This window comes from Urocampus carinirostris, chromosome 10 (genome assembly GCF_059441175.1).
Source record: "Urocampus carinirostris isolate Australia breed hairy pipefish chromosome 10, RoL_Ucar_1.0, whole genome shotgun sequence".
Classification (NCBI taxonomy): Eukaryota; Metazoa; Chordata; class Actinopteri; order Syngnathiformes; family Syngnathidae; genus Urocampus; species Urocampus carinirostris.
The window spans coordinates 16,247,925-16,261,946 of NC_142358.1; the positions used below are offsets into that span (position 1 = coordinate 16,247,925).

A 14,022-nucleotide genomic window follows, 5' to 3' on the forward strand; every position below is an offset into this window, starting at 1 on the left:
TCATTTAGCTTCAGAGCTGACAAGCTGTTTTTTTCCATTCCTTCCCTTCCCACGCCCTCGAAATGTGACAGGGTTGAGTGCAATCCTGCTGATGGCGTTGACACCTTCAAGCACAGATGTTCCATTAAGTCGCTGCCAGGATGGCTTTGAAAAGATTATTACTCCATGCTGCTGTCACAGAACTCGGTTTTGTTTGCACCTCAACCTGAGACAGTCCCATTTTTCTGTTCATGAATTGTTTTATTTCTGAACCGTAAAGCAGAAGGTTTAATCACAGTTCCAAAGGGATGCATATAATTTGTTTGATGCTTGCGCTTCTGTCCAATCATTTCACAAAGTGGAGGTTAATCAATCCAGAGGCATTGTTGATTTTTGGGGGGTTTGAAATTCCAGAATAAGATGCCATTTTAAAACAGATTTATTTAGAAATGTTGGGCTATCACTTAACAAATTCTCTTATATCAGCCTCTAAAGTGAATACTGAATGGTAATCAAAGGGTTTTTGCAGTATTGTGATAAGTAGCGTTAGAACTCCATAGATACATTCTGAGAGATGCCGATGATCTAGTCACCAATCACAGATCACAAATAGACAAAGTAACATCCGCAAGAGTCTAAGGCGCATGTAATCACTTGGAGATCCCATAAAATGAAGCTATTGAAGAAGTTGTTTAAAACACTGGTGGATACTTGAATTCACTTAAGCCATTGCTCTGTTGACTTAACTGTGATCTAAAGTAACATGGTTACAGTAGTCTTCAATTTAAAGAAAGACAAGTCTATTTATTTCAGTAGAGTCTGTTAAAATACGCAGAGTACAATAGATACACCTGAGCCAAAGGGACAACAACAGTAAGCCAGCTTTGCCGTTTAGGTTAGTGTTCAAAACCCTTTGCCATTTCGGGTAGGGCACCTGTCTGACAACCAAAGCATTCTAACCTATATACACCTAAAAATTAACCTCCATGGATAAAACAAAAATAACAATCAAAGTCACACATACATTTTTTGCTACTACAGAGGCTTAAACAAGGATTCAAACCCTAAACCAAAGAACCAGAATGCAGACAGGATATTTCTTAAGTCCAGCTCTGCCACAGAGATGACGGTGTCAGAAATCCAAACATCTAATTTGTGCCCGACAGCTACAGTGCATCCGGAAAGTATTCACAGCACTTCACTTTTTCCATATTTTGTTATGTTACAGCCTCATTCCAAATTGTATTAATTTAATGTCTTATCTCAAAATTCTACACAAAATACTCCATCATGACAATGTGAAAACGTTTTTTTTTTACTTTTTTTGAATTTATTAAAAATAGAAAACTAAGAAATCACATTTACATAAGTATACACAGCCTTTGCCATGAAGCTCAAAATTGAGCTCGGGTGCATCTTTTTTCCACTGATCATCCTTGAGATCTTTCTACATCTTAATTGGAGTTCACCGGCAGTAAATTCAGTTGATTGGACATGATTTGGAAAGGCACACACCTGTCTATATAAGGTCCCACAGTTGAGTGTGCATGTCAGAGCACAAACACCAAGCATGAAGTCAAAAGAACTGTCTGTAGACCTGCGAGACAGGATTGTCTTGAGGCACAAATCTGGGGAAGGATACAGAAAAAATTCTGCTGCTTTGAAAACCTATCCTCTCTAAAGTACTTAAAAAAGTAGTGGCACAGCAGCTAAATGTTTTCATATCCGAGAATAACCTTTTTGAATCCATGCAATCAGGATTCAGGGCTAACCACTCTACTGAGACAGCTCTGATCAAGGTAACAAATGATCTCCTACTGGCAATGGATTCTGGCGCTTCATCACTTTTGCTGCTGCTGGATCTTAGTGCTGCTTTTGACACAGTGCACCACAATTTCCTACTAGAACGGTTGGAAAAATGGATTGGTCTCTCAGGAACCGTCCTCTCGTGGTTCAGATCCTACCTCTCAGATAGGACGCACTGTGTTAAATATGGTGAAATGACATCTGAGCCCTTTAATGTTACCTGCGGTGTTCCGCAGGGTTCAGTGCTTGGCCCCCTTCTTTTCAGCATTTACATGCTTACATTAGGTGATATTATTCGCAAGTACAATATCAGCTTCCACTGCTACGCTGACGACACTCAACTATATCTTCCGTTGGAGGAATCTCCCACACTAAACTGTGGAAATTTGGAGGCCTGCCTCATTGAGATAAAAGAGTGGATGTCACTCAATTTCTTGCGTCTTAACTCTGAAAAGACCGAAATATTAGTCATTGGTCCATCTAAATGCCGTGATATATTCTCAAAAACTGCTGTGAACATTGACAAATGTCACATCACACAGAGTGACTCAGTTAAAAATTTAGGTGTCATATTTGACCCTGATCTATCCTTTGAAATGCATGTAAAGAAAATTACTAGAACCGCTTTCTTCCATCTTCGTAACATTGCTAAAATCCGTTCAATACTGTCTCAGTCTGATGCGGAAATTATAATTCATGCGTTTGTCACCTCCCGTCTCGATTACTGTAATACACTACTCTCTGGTCTCCCGAAGTCTAGAATCAAGTCACTTCAGCTGGTACAAAATGCCGCAGCGAGGCTTTTAACTAGGACAAAAAAGTCCGATCACATCACACCAATTTTGGCTAACCTGCATTGGCTCCCAGTTAGCCATAGATGTGATTTCAAGGTTCTCTTAGTATTGTACAAAATCATACATGGACTTGCTCCCTCTTATCTTACAGATCTGATTTACACCTACGTCCCGGTCCGAAGCCTACGATCTGAGAGTGCCGGTCTTCTGGTGATCCAAAGAGCAAAGAAGTGTTCTGCTGGTTCGAGAGCGTTCTCCATCCGGGGACCGGTGCTGTGGAATGCTCTTCCCCCTGAGATCCGATCTGCAACCTCAGTGGAAATGTTTAAATCTAAACTTAAAACTCACTTCTACTCCATAGCATATGAATAACCTACTCTTCTCGTCGGCTGAAAAATAGTCTGTGTAATATAGTGTAGTGATCTGTGAAGCCCTTTGAGACTCTTCGTGATTTAGGGCTATACAAATAAAAATGACTGGACTTGACTTGACTTGAAGGTCCCAATGAGCACAGTGGCCTCCATTATTCGTAAATGAAAGACATTTGGGACCACCAGGGCTCTTCCTAGAGCTGGCCGGCCTTCTAAACTGAGCGATCGGGGAAGAAGGGCCTTAGTCAGGGAGGTGACAAAGAACCCGATGGTCACTCTGTCAGAGCTCCAGCGTTCCTCTGTGGAGAGAGGAGAGCCTTCCAGAAGGACAACCATCTCTGCAGCAATCAACCGATCAGGCCTGTATGGTAGAGTGGCCAGACGAAAGCCACTCCTTAGTAAAAGGAACATGGAAGCCCGTCTGGAATTTGCCAAAAAGCACCTGAATGATTCTCAGACCTTGAGGAACAAAATTCTCTGGTCTGATGAGACAAAGAATGAACTCTTTGGTGTGAATGCCAGGCGCCATGTTTGGAGGAAACCAAGCACCGCTCATCACCAGGCCAATACCATTCCTACAGTGAAGCATGGTGGTGGCAGCATCATGCTGTGGGGATGTTTTTTCAGCAGCAGGAACTGGCAGACTAGTCAGGATAGAAGGAAAAATTAATGCAGCAATATATAGAGATATCCTGGATGAAAACCTGCTCCAGAGCGCTCTTGACCTCAGGCTGGTGCGAAGGTTCATTTTTCAGCAGGACAATGACCCAAAGCACACAGCCAAGATCTCAAAAGATTGGCTTCAGAACCACTCTGTGAATGTCCTGGAGTGGCCCAGCCAGAGTCCAGACCTGAATCCGATCGAACATCTGAAAATGGCTGTGCACAAACGTCTCCCATCCAACCTGATTGAGCTTGAGACTTATTGCAAAGAAGAATGGGCAAAACTGCCTAAAGATAGGTGTGCTAAACTTGTGGGATCATATAAAAGACTTGAGGTTGTATTTGCTGCCAAAGGTGGATCAACAAAGCATTAAGCAAAGGCTGTGAATACTTATGTAAATGTGATTTCTTAGTTTTCTATTTTTAATAAATTCAAAAAAAGGGAAAAAAAACGTTTTCACATTGTCATAATGGAGTATTTTGTGTAGAATTTTGAGATAAGAGATTAAATTAATACAATTTGGAATGAGAATGTAACATAACAAAATGTGGAAAAAGTGAAGCGCTGTGAATACTTTCCGGATGCACTGTATATATGTTTTTTGTTAAACCCGATCTCCTGTAGCTACTTCTTCCTCTTGGCTGCTGTTTTTGATACGAGTGCCTCTCTCAGTTGAATTAGTTATGTGGGGAGCCACTTCAAATTGGCCAGGAGTCAGCTGCATGTGGTGGTCCAGCAAAATCCAAGAAGGAAATGCTCACACGTGTAGTTTGACCAAACTTTCCACAAGTGTCACAGTCCTGCACTCAGTTCTGCTTTCCCCCCTTTGCTCTCTTTCTCCCTCGTCACTATTTAAACTTTTTGTCTCCTTGGCTTGGTGCTAGTTCGTTGCCTACCTTATAACGTACAAAGCCCTCTTGTGATAGTCTTGTTGTGATCACAGAGTACAAAACCCTTGCCTGCCCTTCCGGATAACAAGTATCGCCTGCCGAACCGTAGGGCTGTCGCATTTCCTGATCAAGTTTACCGGACCGCCCTCCTCTTGCCTGCATCACGGCCGACAATTATCACCCCGCCCCCTGATTTTCAGTTTACCAAACCTTGTCCGAAAAAAGACCTTGTTACTGCAATAATCTGTGTTTCTGCTCTGTGCTTCCGCATCACCCCAAGTGGGTCCATGATAACAACAGATGTATTTGCCCACAAAACTAAGTTCAAAGACGAGAAGAAGTGAAACAATAAGTGAAGAAGTGGAAAGTTATTCAAACGGTTTACCCTGCTATCAACCGACTAAAAGACCTTCCTGTTGATGCGCTTCAGGTGAGTCAGTGCAAGCACTTAAACTCTGCCTTTTTCTGATCCATACTCCTTTCATAACTTCTTAACCGGGCAAAGGTCGGTGAATCAGTGGAGCAAGTTATTACGTAAAGACTTCAATGAGAACAAATTGACTCAGCGTAGACAGCTACATTTACAAAGGAAAGATTCTTTTAGGATGAATACTCACAGTCATTCACTGCTTGAGAGAGAATCTCCAATATCCCGCAGTAGTAGAGCAGCGTCTGGTCTGGCTCTAAGAGCTTCTCCACAAGCTGAGGGATTAGTTTGGCCTTTTCTACTCCCTTGTCAATATCTTGCATCGCCTCGAATTCCTGAATCTCCTTCTTCTCTTCCAGCTCCGTCTTAGTCAAATATTCTGTGTTACAAGAGCAGAAACACAAGCGTCATGTCTATCCAAAACAAATTTGTCCTTATGGCACTTAGAATATTATAACTCAGAATCATCCATAGCAGCCAAATCAAATTCTTTATGATTTGTTTCAGTCAGTTTTAATTTTATGACCTAAAGGCTTTTAACTGTGATTCAAACAGAGGGAGGATCAAACAGATGTTTTTGAAGCAACATTTAACAACTTTTTTACTTGAAATCCATACTTTAAAAACTTTGCTTGAAAAATTCGAGCTATAACTAAGTTGATGGTGCCTTTCTCATGGGGTAATGCATCATCGGCACAAAGAATCTTAAAGATGGGTAACATTTATCCACGCAAAATATCGAATAGTGCACATTTTGCCATGTGAAGTAGTCCATCCATCCATCCATTATCTGCACCGCTTATCCTCAGTAGGGTCGCAGGGGTGCTGGAGCCCATCCCAGCCATCTTCGGGCAGTGGGTAGGGGACACCCTGAACTAGTTGCCAGCCAGTCGCAGGGCACACAGGGACAGACAATTCGCTCGCTCATTTACATCTAGGGACAATTTTGACCGGCCAATTAACCTGACATGCATGTTTTTGGAATCTGGGAGGAAACCGGAGTTCCCGGAGGAAACTCACGCAAGCAAGGGGAGAACATGCAAACTCCGCATGGGAAGGTTGGTAGCTGGTTTTGAACCCATGACCTCAGAACTGTGCCGCACACGCGCTAACCACTGCGGCGTGGTGCTGCCATGTGACGTAGTGCTATTGTATAATTGCAAAACACTGAGGTATGAGCCTTGTGTGAGCAGAAGGCAACCATGACAAAGCTCCTCAGAGGAGGGCGTTGTTTCCTAAGTTTAAAAGATCTCAAAGTAATTAACCCCAATGTATTCATTTTAAGGAGCAATTTTGTACTTTTACATACAGATTACCTGAAAATGTGAAACAAAACCATTTCATTTTTCTGGCCAATGTAGTAAAAGTCATAACATTTAGCATGTTGGTTTTAGATCAGGGGATGGTGGAATTGTGGCCCGGCAGTCCTTTCAGACATTTTGATTGAGGCCTATACAGATAAATGTGACTTGACTTGTGTTAAATAAAATATAAACCGATGGGATCGTTTTGGGGGTTTTTGGGCGGGTCATTTTGACCCGAGGACAACTGGACGGTTACTCGCAAAAAACTAGCACAAAAAAATGCACTCTTCTTTTGAAATTGAAAATCGCATCGAAATTGCAATACTGGGATGAAAAATTGTAATTTGTTGTTTTTTTCCCTAAATCATGCAGGCCTAGTGCACACTGCCTTAAAGCATATGTCTCACTTCCCATTCCCATGTTGATTAAGGTACCACCAAAAACAAAGTTATTAGGTGTTGCTTTAGAAAGGTAATACAAAAAATATACAAAGCATTTGAGGAAAAGTATTGGTTTTAGTTTATATGGAGGCCTATGTATGCTACACCAAAAACAAAGAAAAAAGAAAATGCAAATTATATTATTACTTTCTTATCTTGTATAATATTGTTTTTGTTTTTACGTAAAATAAATATTGCATTATTCATTGCATTAAAACGAGAATGTTTTGATGTAAAAACGGATTTTTTTTTCTGGTTTGACAGAAATACGCTTATGTTAGTGTCTGAGTAATTATGTTTATAAATATGTTTCATGTTCATAAAAAGATTGGAAAAAAAGCGATGAGATTTTGATCTAAAATCTAGTTTATCTTTGTTGGAGACTGTGTTTTCTATGCAACGGAAAGAACAGCAGCAGTTTTTCTATAATCAGTTTGCATTGTTGCTGTCCAACCTGCATTAAGCATTTCAAACAGTGTGTTTTGGTTGTTTGTACTTCTCCAACAACTACTCCAATCTTTGCATCAGAATAGATTTGTCTCCTCAGCCCACTTATCCATGATTTTGGTGAGTGGAAAAGTACAATCATGAATACCTAAGGAATCGCTGCCCTGGTCAATTGGAAACGCTTCTGAATGCAAATGAATCCAAACGTGTCCTGGTTTAGTAGTGGGGACCAAGTGTGATGTACCAACATGGAGCATGTGCTGTCATGTGTTGACTGTTGTTTACGCCTTTGATAAAAACAGATTCATTTATTTTTTGCTTTCATACATTCAATTTTTGATTCCTGAACAATAATTTAAAACCACTTTCACACATTGTTAAAATATTCAGCCTCTAAAAAAAGGCTTTAGTGCGAATGTGGTTTTCTCTCCTTCAAAATTAATACATTAATAAACTTGGTGTAAACAGGGCAAAGCTTGGGTGTAAGGAGGTAAAAAGAAAAAGAAGCAGGCAAACAGATTCAATGCTACAAGCGATGGATGACATCTATTTAATTTAAAAAAATAATGAGAACAAAATAGATCAATCTTAAAGATTAAATGAAGAAATTAATTCTTGGAACAAGTAGGACCTGTGATCCTTTTAGCAGTCTGCGTAGTCCACATGCTCAAAGCCTGCAAGGGGAGATCTTAAAATACCAACACTATTTCTGTAATTTGACAAAACAACTAGGCTTAAAAAATGCTTTGAACCAAAAACCATGGTTTTAACTTGAAAAAATATGTGTGTATTGAAAGGGGCCAAATTGCATCTTTCTGTTTTAAAATACTGCTCAGGAAGATGTATTTTATAGCTATTTAGGGTTCACTCGGACTGTTATGGGAGGATGGGAAAGGATTAAATGGTTTTCAGTTATTATGGGGAAAATTCATTCGAGATAGGAGAAATTTTAGATATGGTATAGGAGGGGCTGATCAATAAAAGAATGTCAACTCCAAGTGTTTAGCTTTTTTTCCAGTATTAAGATTTATCATTCAGCCTACAGATTAGTAACCTCCCTTACATATTAAAGTCAAGTATAACAAGAGATCTTTTTCAAACACTTTCACAAACAATAGGGAGAAGAGATCTTCATGTTTGGCTATTCATTTGTTAACTGGTTTATTTTAACAGTTGAGTTAATGCAGTTTTACACCTGAACCAACTCACTGCGCCAAAAAAAACATTCCTCTCTAGCAGCCGGAGAGAGCATTTGGTTTGCATTTGTTAAAAAAAAAAAAAAATCCTAACTTTTGATAATATTGATCAAGAGACCCGCTTCTTTTTTGACATACTCAGAAATGTATGGCAGCCTGAACAAATCATCCAATGGTCCGGATCCGGCTTGCGGGCCATATGTTTGACATATGTTATCTAAAATGAGCCAAATCTGATTGTTCCTCTTTCCAGTTGAACCGTATTTAAATTGTTTCGCACCCCATGTCTAGAAAAACAAATTGCCTTTTGTGAATGAAAATTATAACGAAAAATAACATATTGGAAAATACAGTACTCGTTTGGGAAATGGCAACATTCTTCTTTTTTTCAATAAACTACCAACTTGGAACGCAGGGCACAGAATCGATTGCACCTGGATTGTTTTTGCTGCGATGAGAGGTGAAACGTCTCCCGCGACAACAACAGAAACAGTCCAGATGAGATCGATTGGGTGCCCTGAGAATGAAATGAGCTGGATAGAAGAGAACTTTCATGGGCATACTGTGGCAAACTAACTTTCAAATTCAGAATGCAACCAGTTATTTGATTTATTTAAAAGTAAAGGGTAAAATATTGTATTTTACATGTATTATATTGTAAATGTCGGCAGCACGGCGGAGCAGTGGTTAGCGCTTGTGCGGCACAGTTCATGTCGTGGGTTCAAATCCAGCTCCAGACTTCCTGTGCGGAGTTTGTATGTTCTCCCCGTGCTTGCGTGGGTTTCCTCCGGGCACTTCGGTTTCCTCCCACATTCCAAAAACATGCATTTCAGGTGAATTGGCCGGTCCAAATTGTCCCTAGGTGTGAATGAGCGAATGAGTTGTCTGTCCCTGTGTGCCCTGCAATTGGCTGGCAACCAGTTCAGGGTGTCCCCTGCCCACTGCCCGGAGATGGCTGGGATGGGCTCCAGCCCCCCCGCGACCCTAATGAGGATAAGCGGTACGGCTGATGAGATGAGATGAGATTATATTGTAAATGTGTTTTATAAATAGAATTTTTACAGCCAGTCTAGCTAAATGTAATAGTTGTCACAGGCACGGAATGTGTTTAGATGAGCAATGAGGGATGACTTTTAATTTACCTTGAGCCATGTTTTGCATTTGCGGTTCAAGCTGAGTTATCTTTTCAAAGCAAGTTCTGGACTGGAAGGGAAAAATAAACATTTTTTTAATGCAGTGTAAATCCACATTTATCATATTCATATCTCATTATCGAGCACATTGCTGTAAAAGACGTTACGCAGAAAAAGCAAGCAATCAGAAGTTAATGACATGTTTTTATCATGTTTACTGAGATATTCAATTGCGCTCTGTCCTACATTATTCATTCTCTACCTTTTCATCCACAAGATTCTAAATAAATTGGAAAAAAACAATGATTCCCCCTTCCACAGCTACTGTTTGAAAACCTCCAGTTACCGTCTCTTCATAAATATGTGATGGAAATATGGATCAGAGCTACTGCCTTAAGAGAAACACAAGCAACGATCTAAAGATGCTTCTCACGAAAAGTGGGGAACTGACTTTCATGTGGATGGACAGTAAGCTAGCTTAGCAGCTTGTGGAGCATAGGAATTCTGTTAAGTTGTTCTTTAATCACCACCTTCACAAGCGTGAGCGTTGGAATTATTTGAGTGAGCATGCTGTGGCTGCACAGAAGCAATGTGGTGAAGAAGAAACGGCTTGATTAGATACAATCACAGCTAATCATACTCACCTCATGATACTTCTTCAACCCGAGATAAGCCTTGCCCATGTGGAGGTAAGCCTTCACGCAGTTTTTGTTACACTGTGTTAAAAATATAGAGTAGATCATTAGTAAGGCCACAAAGGTAGTGAAATTTGATAGTCATGCAACATTTTATTTTATCAATAAACCCAAAACAATCAAGGCACCTTTCTGATATTGAAATAAATAGTAATGAGGTGAATATTTTCGAAACTCATACCAAAATAGTATATAGAATATCTGCAATGTGTTTTTCTTTTGATGTATTGTAAACACAAAAAAGATCATGTTTTTCTACAATATGGACTCTCCACCAATGTACACGTATAAACATCCATTACTTCCCATCTGTTTTTACATTAGTTCAGTTAATTCAGTAGTCATTTTCCTGGAAGTTAGATTATGCATGTTTAGAGCCCCTGGGAGCAGTCCAATTCTTGAACTATGCAGGTGAAGGTCTTAGCTACTCTGTTCTCGAAAAGATTAAAATAAAATGAATGTAATATTCTCTATGATAGTTAAAGATTTTTTTTAGAAGAAATGTTGACTGTGAAACACAAAGCGGAAGGATTTCCTAAAATAATATGTGCTCGTGTAAACACAGCATTTAAATGAATATAATATAGGTAGATGATAAGTTTACTCTGTGTTTAGCGTTAGACAACTGTAAAGGATATTGAATAGGATGCCATTTCATTATTTAGACTATTATAACTCTCTGTGGATTTGTATTTTGACTATTTTGCACCATTTACGTAATTTTCAGTATCAGCCAATAATTTTGCTGTTCTTTGATATCCACACCTTTAGGGGCAAATCTGATTTTATAACACAGGAGATTTAATAAAAGGGCTCAGAGGAGGGCCGTTAGCAAAGGTTGGAATTTCTCATCGGAGGTTAGGGGTTCACCCCTGTTCTCGCTGTCCAAAAAGTCCGAAATGCATTAATGTCTTCTCTTTTTCATTTTGAGTGTACTACGGGTAAAAAGCAAAATCCATCACATTTGATCCTGCAGGTGGATGTTTCAAAAAGGTTCTATTGTTAAAATGCCGTCGCGGTTGCCCAGGGCTCAGCTTAGAATCTATCAGGGTTTGTCTGCTCGCTGAAGCCTGAGCCAATGAGATGTCATCTTTACTCAACAGTAATTCAAGATATAGACTTCCCCAGAAATGGATAAAAAGCAATTCAATGATGCATTATAGAAACACAAAGGGCCCATATAATAAAATGATGCTTGAATTTTATGTTTACCTAATCTTTAAGAATAATATTTGATGGTGGTATTAATTAATTTTGATACAAACTTAATACTTCATAATAATTTTATATTAGTTTTATTAATCTCGATTGTTACCAAACATTTAAACAGAGAACATCCTTACAATCAAGTCCCTGTTGTCAATAAATAAGAATAAACTAAACTCTTATCTTTTTTCGTGATTATGATGTTTATAATTGGAGTACAATAGAAAATAAAGGGAAAAATAGAAAAATATCAATTATGAAAGGTCTGTACTTAGATAAAGATGAAGACCAAAGTGATGTTAGTACTTCTTAAAGACAAAGAATATACAGCTGTCAGTTTTTATAACTTTCATGCTACACTAGGGCTGCACCCAACGATTAATTTCATAGTCGATGAATCAGTCGATTATTTTTTTCGATTGATCAATGAACCGGATTCCTTACAGACATCTTTCATTTCTTCCTCTTTATTCAAATATTGGAGTGTTGGACAGATGGAAAAATAGTGCACAAAACAACTGAATATTCTATAACATTAAAAACGTGTTAGTTGATTACATTGACAATGAACAAAAATTCATGTAAATATATGCTATATAATGTACCTGCAAAAATGGAAGATACTCTTTTCCTACCACCTTATCCAAAGATAATATTATTTTTTGACTTAAGATACAAAGAAAAGAAAGAGAAATACATTTCATTTAATGCGTAGAAATTATTTGTATCCACAAAATATATAAAAAATGTAAATCCCAATTTAAGTTTTTTTGTGTGTGTTTGTCTGTCATTGCAGGTCAGTACGTGGTGTGACTTTGACTCTCACAAATAAAAATTTCGGCCCTTTGTGTCAAACTTGTTCCCCACCCCTGGTATATAATATGCTTAAGAATCTGGACTTTCTGTAGAGTTAAACATGTCATTATTTTTCTTTTTCTTTTATTTATTTCATTTATTTTTTTCTCTGTACTTCTGCAGCACTTTCTGTTCCCTTGAAATTTGTTAACTTTGTTTCTTGCTGAACCAGTCAAACAGGACAAAGTTGAAACTTGAATGCCAATTTTGTTTGTAATGATGCAATGTTCCATAAACAAAAGCGATTTAAAAAAATATAAGATAACATTTTGATATAAACAGTCTTGGTGCCCTCTGCCACACAAAAGTGGTACTACAACTATCAGCATCACAACTCAATTGTGGACACTCTTTTTTGCATCGATGTAACGTATTTATTGGGATTGCCCCTGACCTTTAAGAGTCTCTTGTTTGAACACCATCATATCACGCTAGCGCGGAATACGACGTGTGACGTCACATGCAATGCAATGTCAGTAGAAGTACTCATAGATGCTAACACCATAGCGTATCTAGCAATTTGAAAGTTACTGTGCAGAGTTGTCTCCCCAAATATTAATGAAATCCAAAACCTCACTTTCCCTCCATTTAATGCTTTCCGTGTTTTTGTCCACCATGATGTGTTGAGACCTACGCTACATGGAAAAACATTATACCGAGTGCATTTTTATTGCGGCGGGGGACTTTAACCAGGCCAACATGAAAACAGTTCTTCCGCATTTCCACCAGCATGTCGACTTTGCTACAAGAGGTAGGAACACATTAGACTTGGCCTACACAAATATCAGAGGAATATACAGAGCAGCCCCCCGCCCCCACCTTGGCTCATCAGATCACCTTATGTTATGCTAATTCCTGCATACAAGCCCCTGCTGACCAGAGAAAAACCTACAGTGAAGCAGGTGAGGGTGTGGACTGAGGGGGCAATGGAGGCAATACAGGACTGCTTTGAATGCACAGATTGGGACATGTTTAAATCGGCTGCCACTTACAACAACAAAATAAATATAGATGAGTACGCCATGTCTGTGTCAGCCTACATCAGTAAATGCGCAGAAGACGTCAGCAATACCAAAACCATCTGCACCCGTGCCAATCAGAAGCCCTGGATGACTGCTGAGATACGCAAACTGCTAAAGGTACGGAACCTTGCCTTTAAATCTGGTGACGAGGAGGCGCTGAGATCAGCGAGGGCTAACCTGAACCGTGCTATCAGACCAGCAAAGCGATCGCACAGTCAAAAAATCCAGGACTGTTTCCTCAGCACAACCAACACCAGGGATATGTGGAAAGGCATTCAGGCCATCACCAGATACAAGCCAACCACCGCCCCAGTGCAGGACACTAGCATGGACTTTCTGAATGACCTCAACAACTTCTTTGGGAGGTTCGAGGCACAAAATGGCACCCCTGCAGCGAAAGCGGTTCCACATCAGGACGAAAGAGCACTCCTCCTGGACTCAACTGACGTGAGGAAGACCCTGAGAAGGGTCAACACACGGAAGGCTCCAGGCCCGGACAACATTCCTGGGCGGGTCCTTAGGGAGTGCGCCGATCAGCTGGCTTGTGTACTAACAGACATTTTCAACACCTCGCTAGACCAAGCCACGGTACCATCATGCTTCAAGATTGCCACCATCATCCCAGTGCCAAAGAACCCCCAGATCTTATCATTCAACGATTACCGGCCCGTTGCACTGACTCCCATCATAATGAAGTGCTTTGAGAGACTGGTTAAAGAGCACATCACCTCCAGTCTCCCCTCCTCACTCGACCCCTTTTAGTTTGCCTACCGGACAAACCGCTCCACCGGGG

General features: G+C 39.8%; 1 protein-coding gene across 3 annotated transcripts in view; it reads right to left on the reverse strand.

Moving 5' to 3' along the window:
* ttc12 (tetratricopeptide repeat domain 12) overlaps window positions 1-14,022 on the reverse strand; it is a 67,397-nt gene that overhangs the window by 38,186 nt on the left and 15,189 nt on the right. For all 3 annotated transcript variants that reach the window (XR_015851552.1, XM_088345892.1, XM_088345890.1), the window contains exons 7-9: window positions 10,096-10,167; window positions 9,461-9,521; window positions 5,122-5,310 (exon numbers count right to left, since the gene is read on the reverse strand). Coding sequence is in view for 2 of the 3 variants with exons in the window: in XM_088345892.1 (XP_088202018.1) it covers window positions 5,122-5,310; window positions 9,461-9,521; window positions 10,096-10,167 (322 nt within the window). In the remaining variant the exon portion in view is untranslated. The remainder of the gene's footprint in view (window positions 1-5,121; window positions 5,311-9,460; window positions 9,522-10,095; window positions 10,168-14,022) is intronic.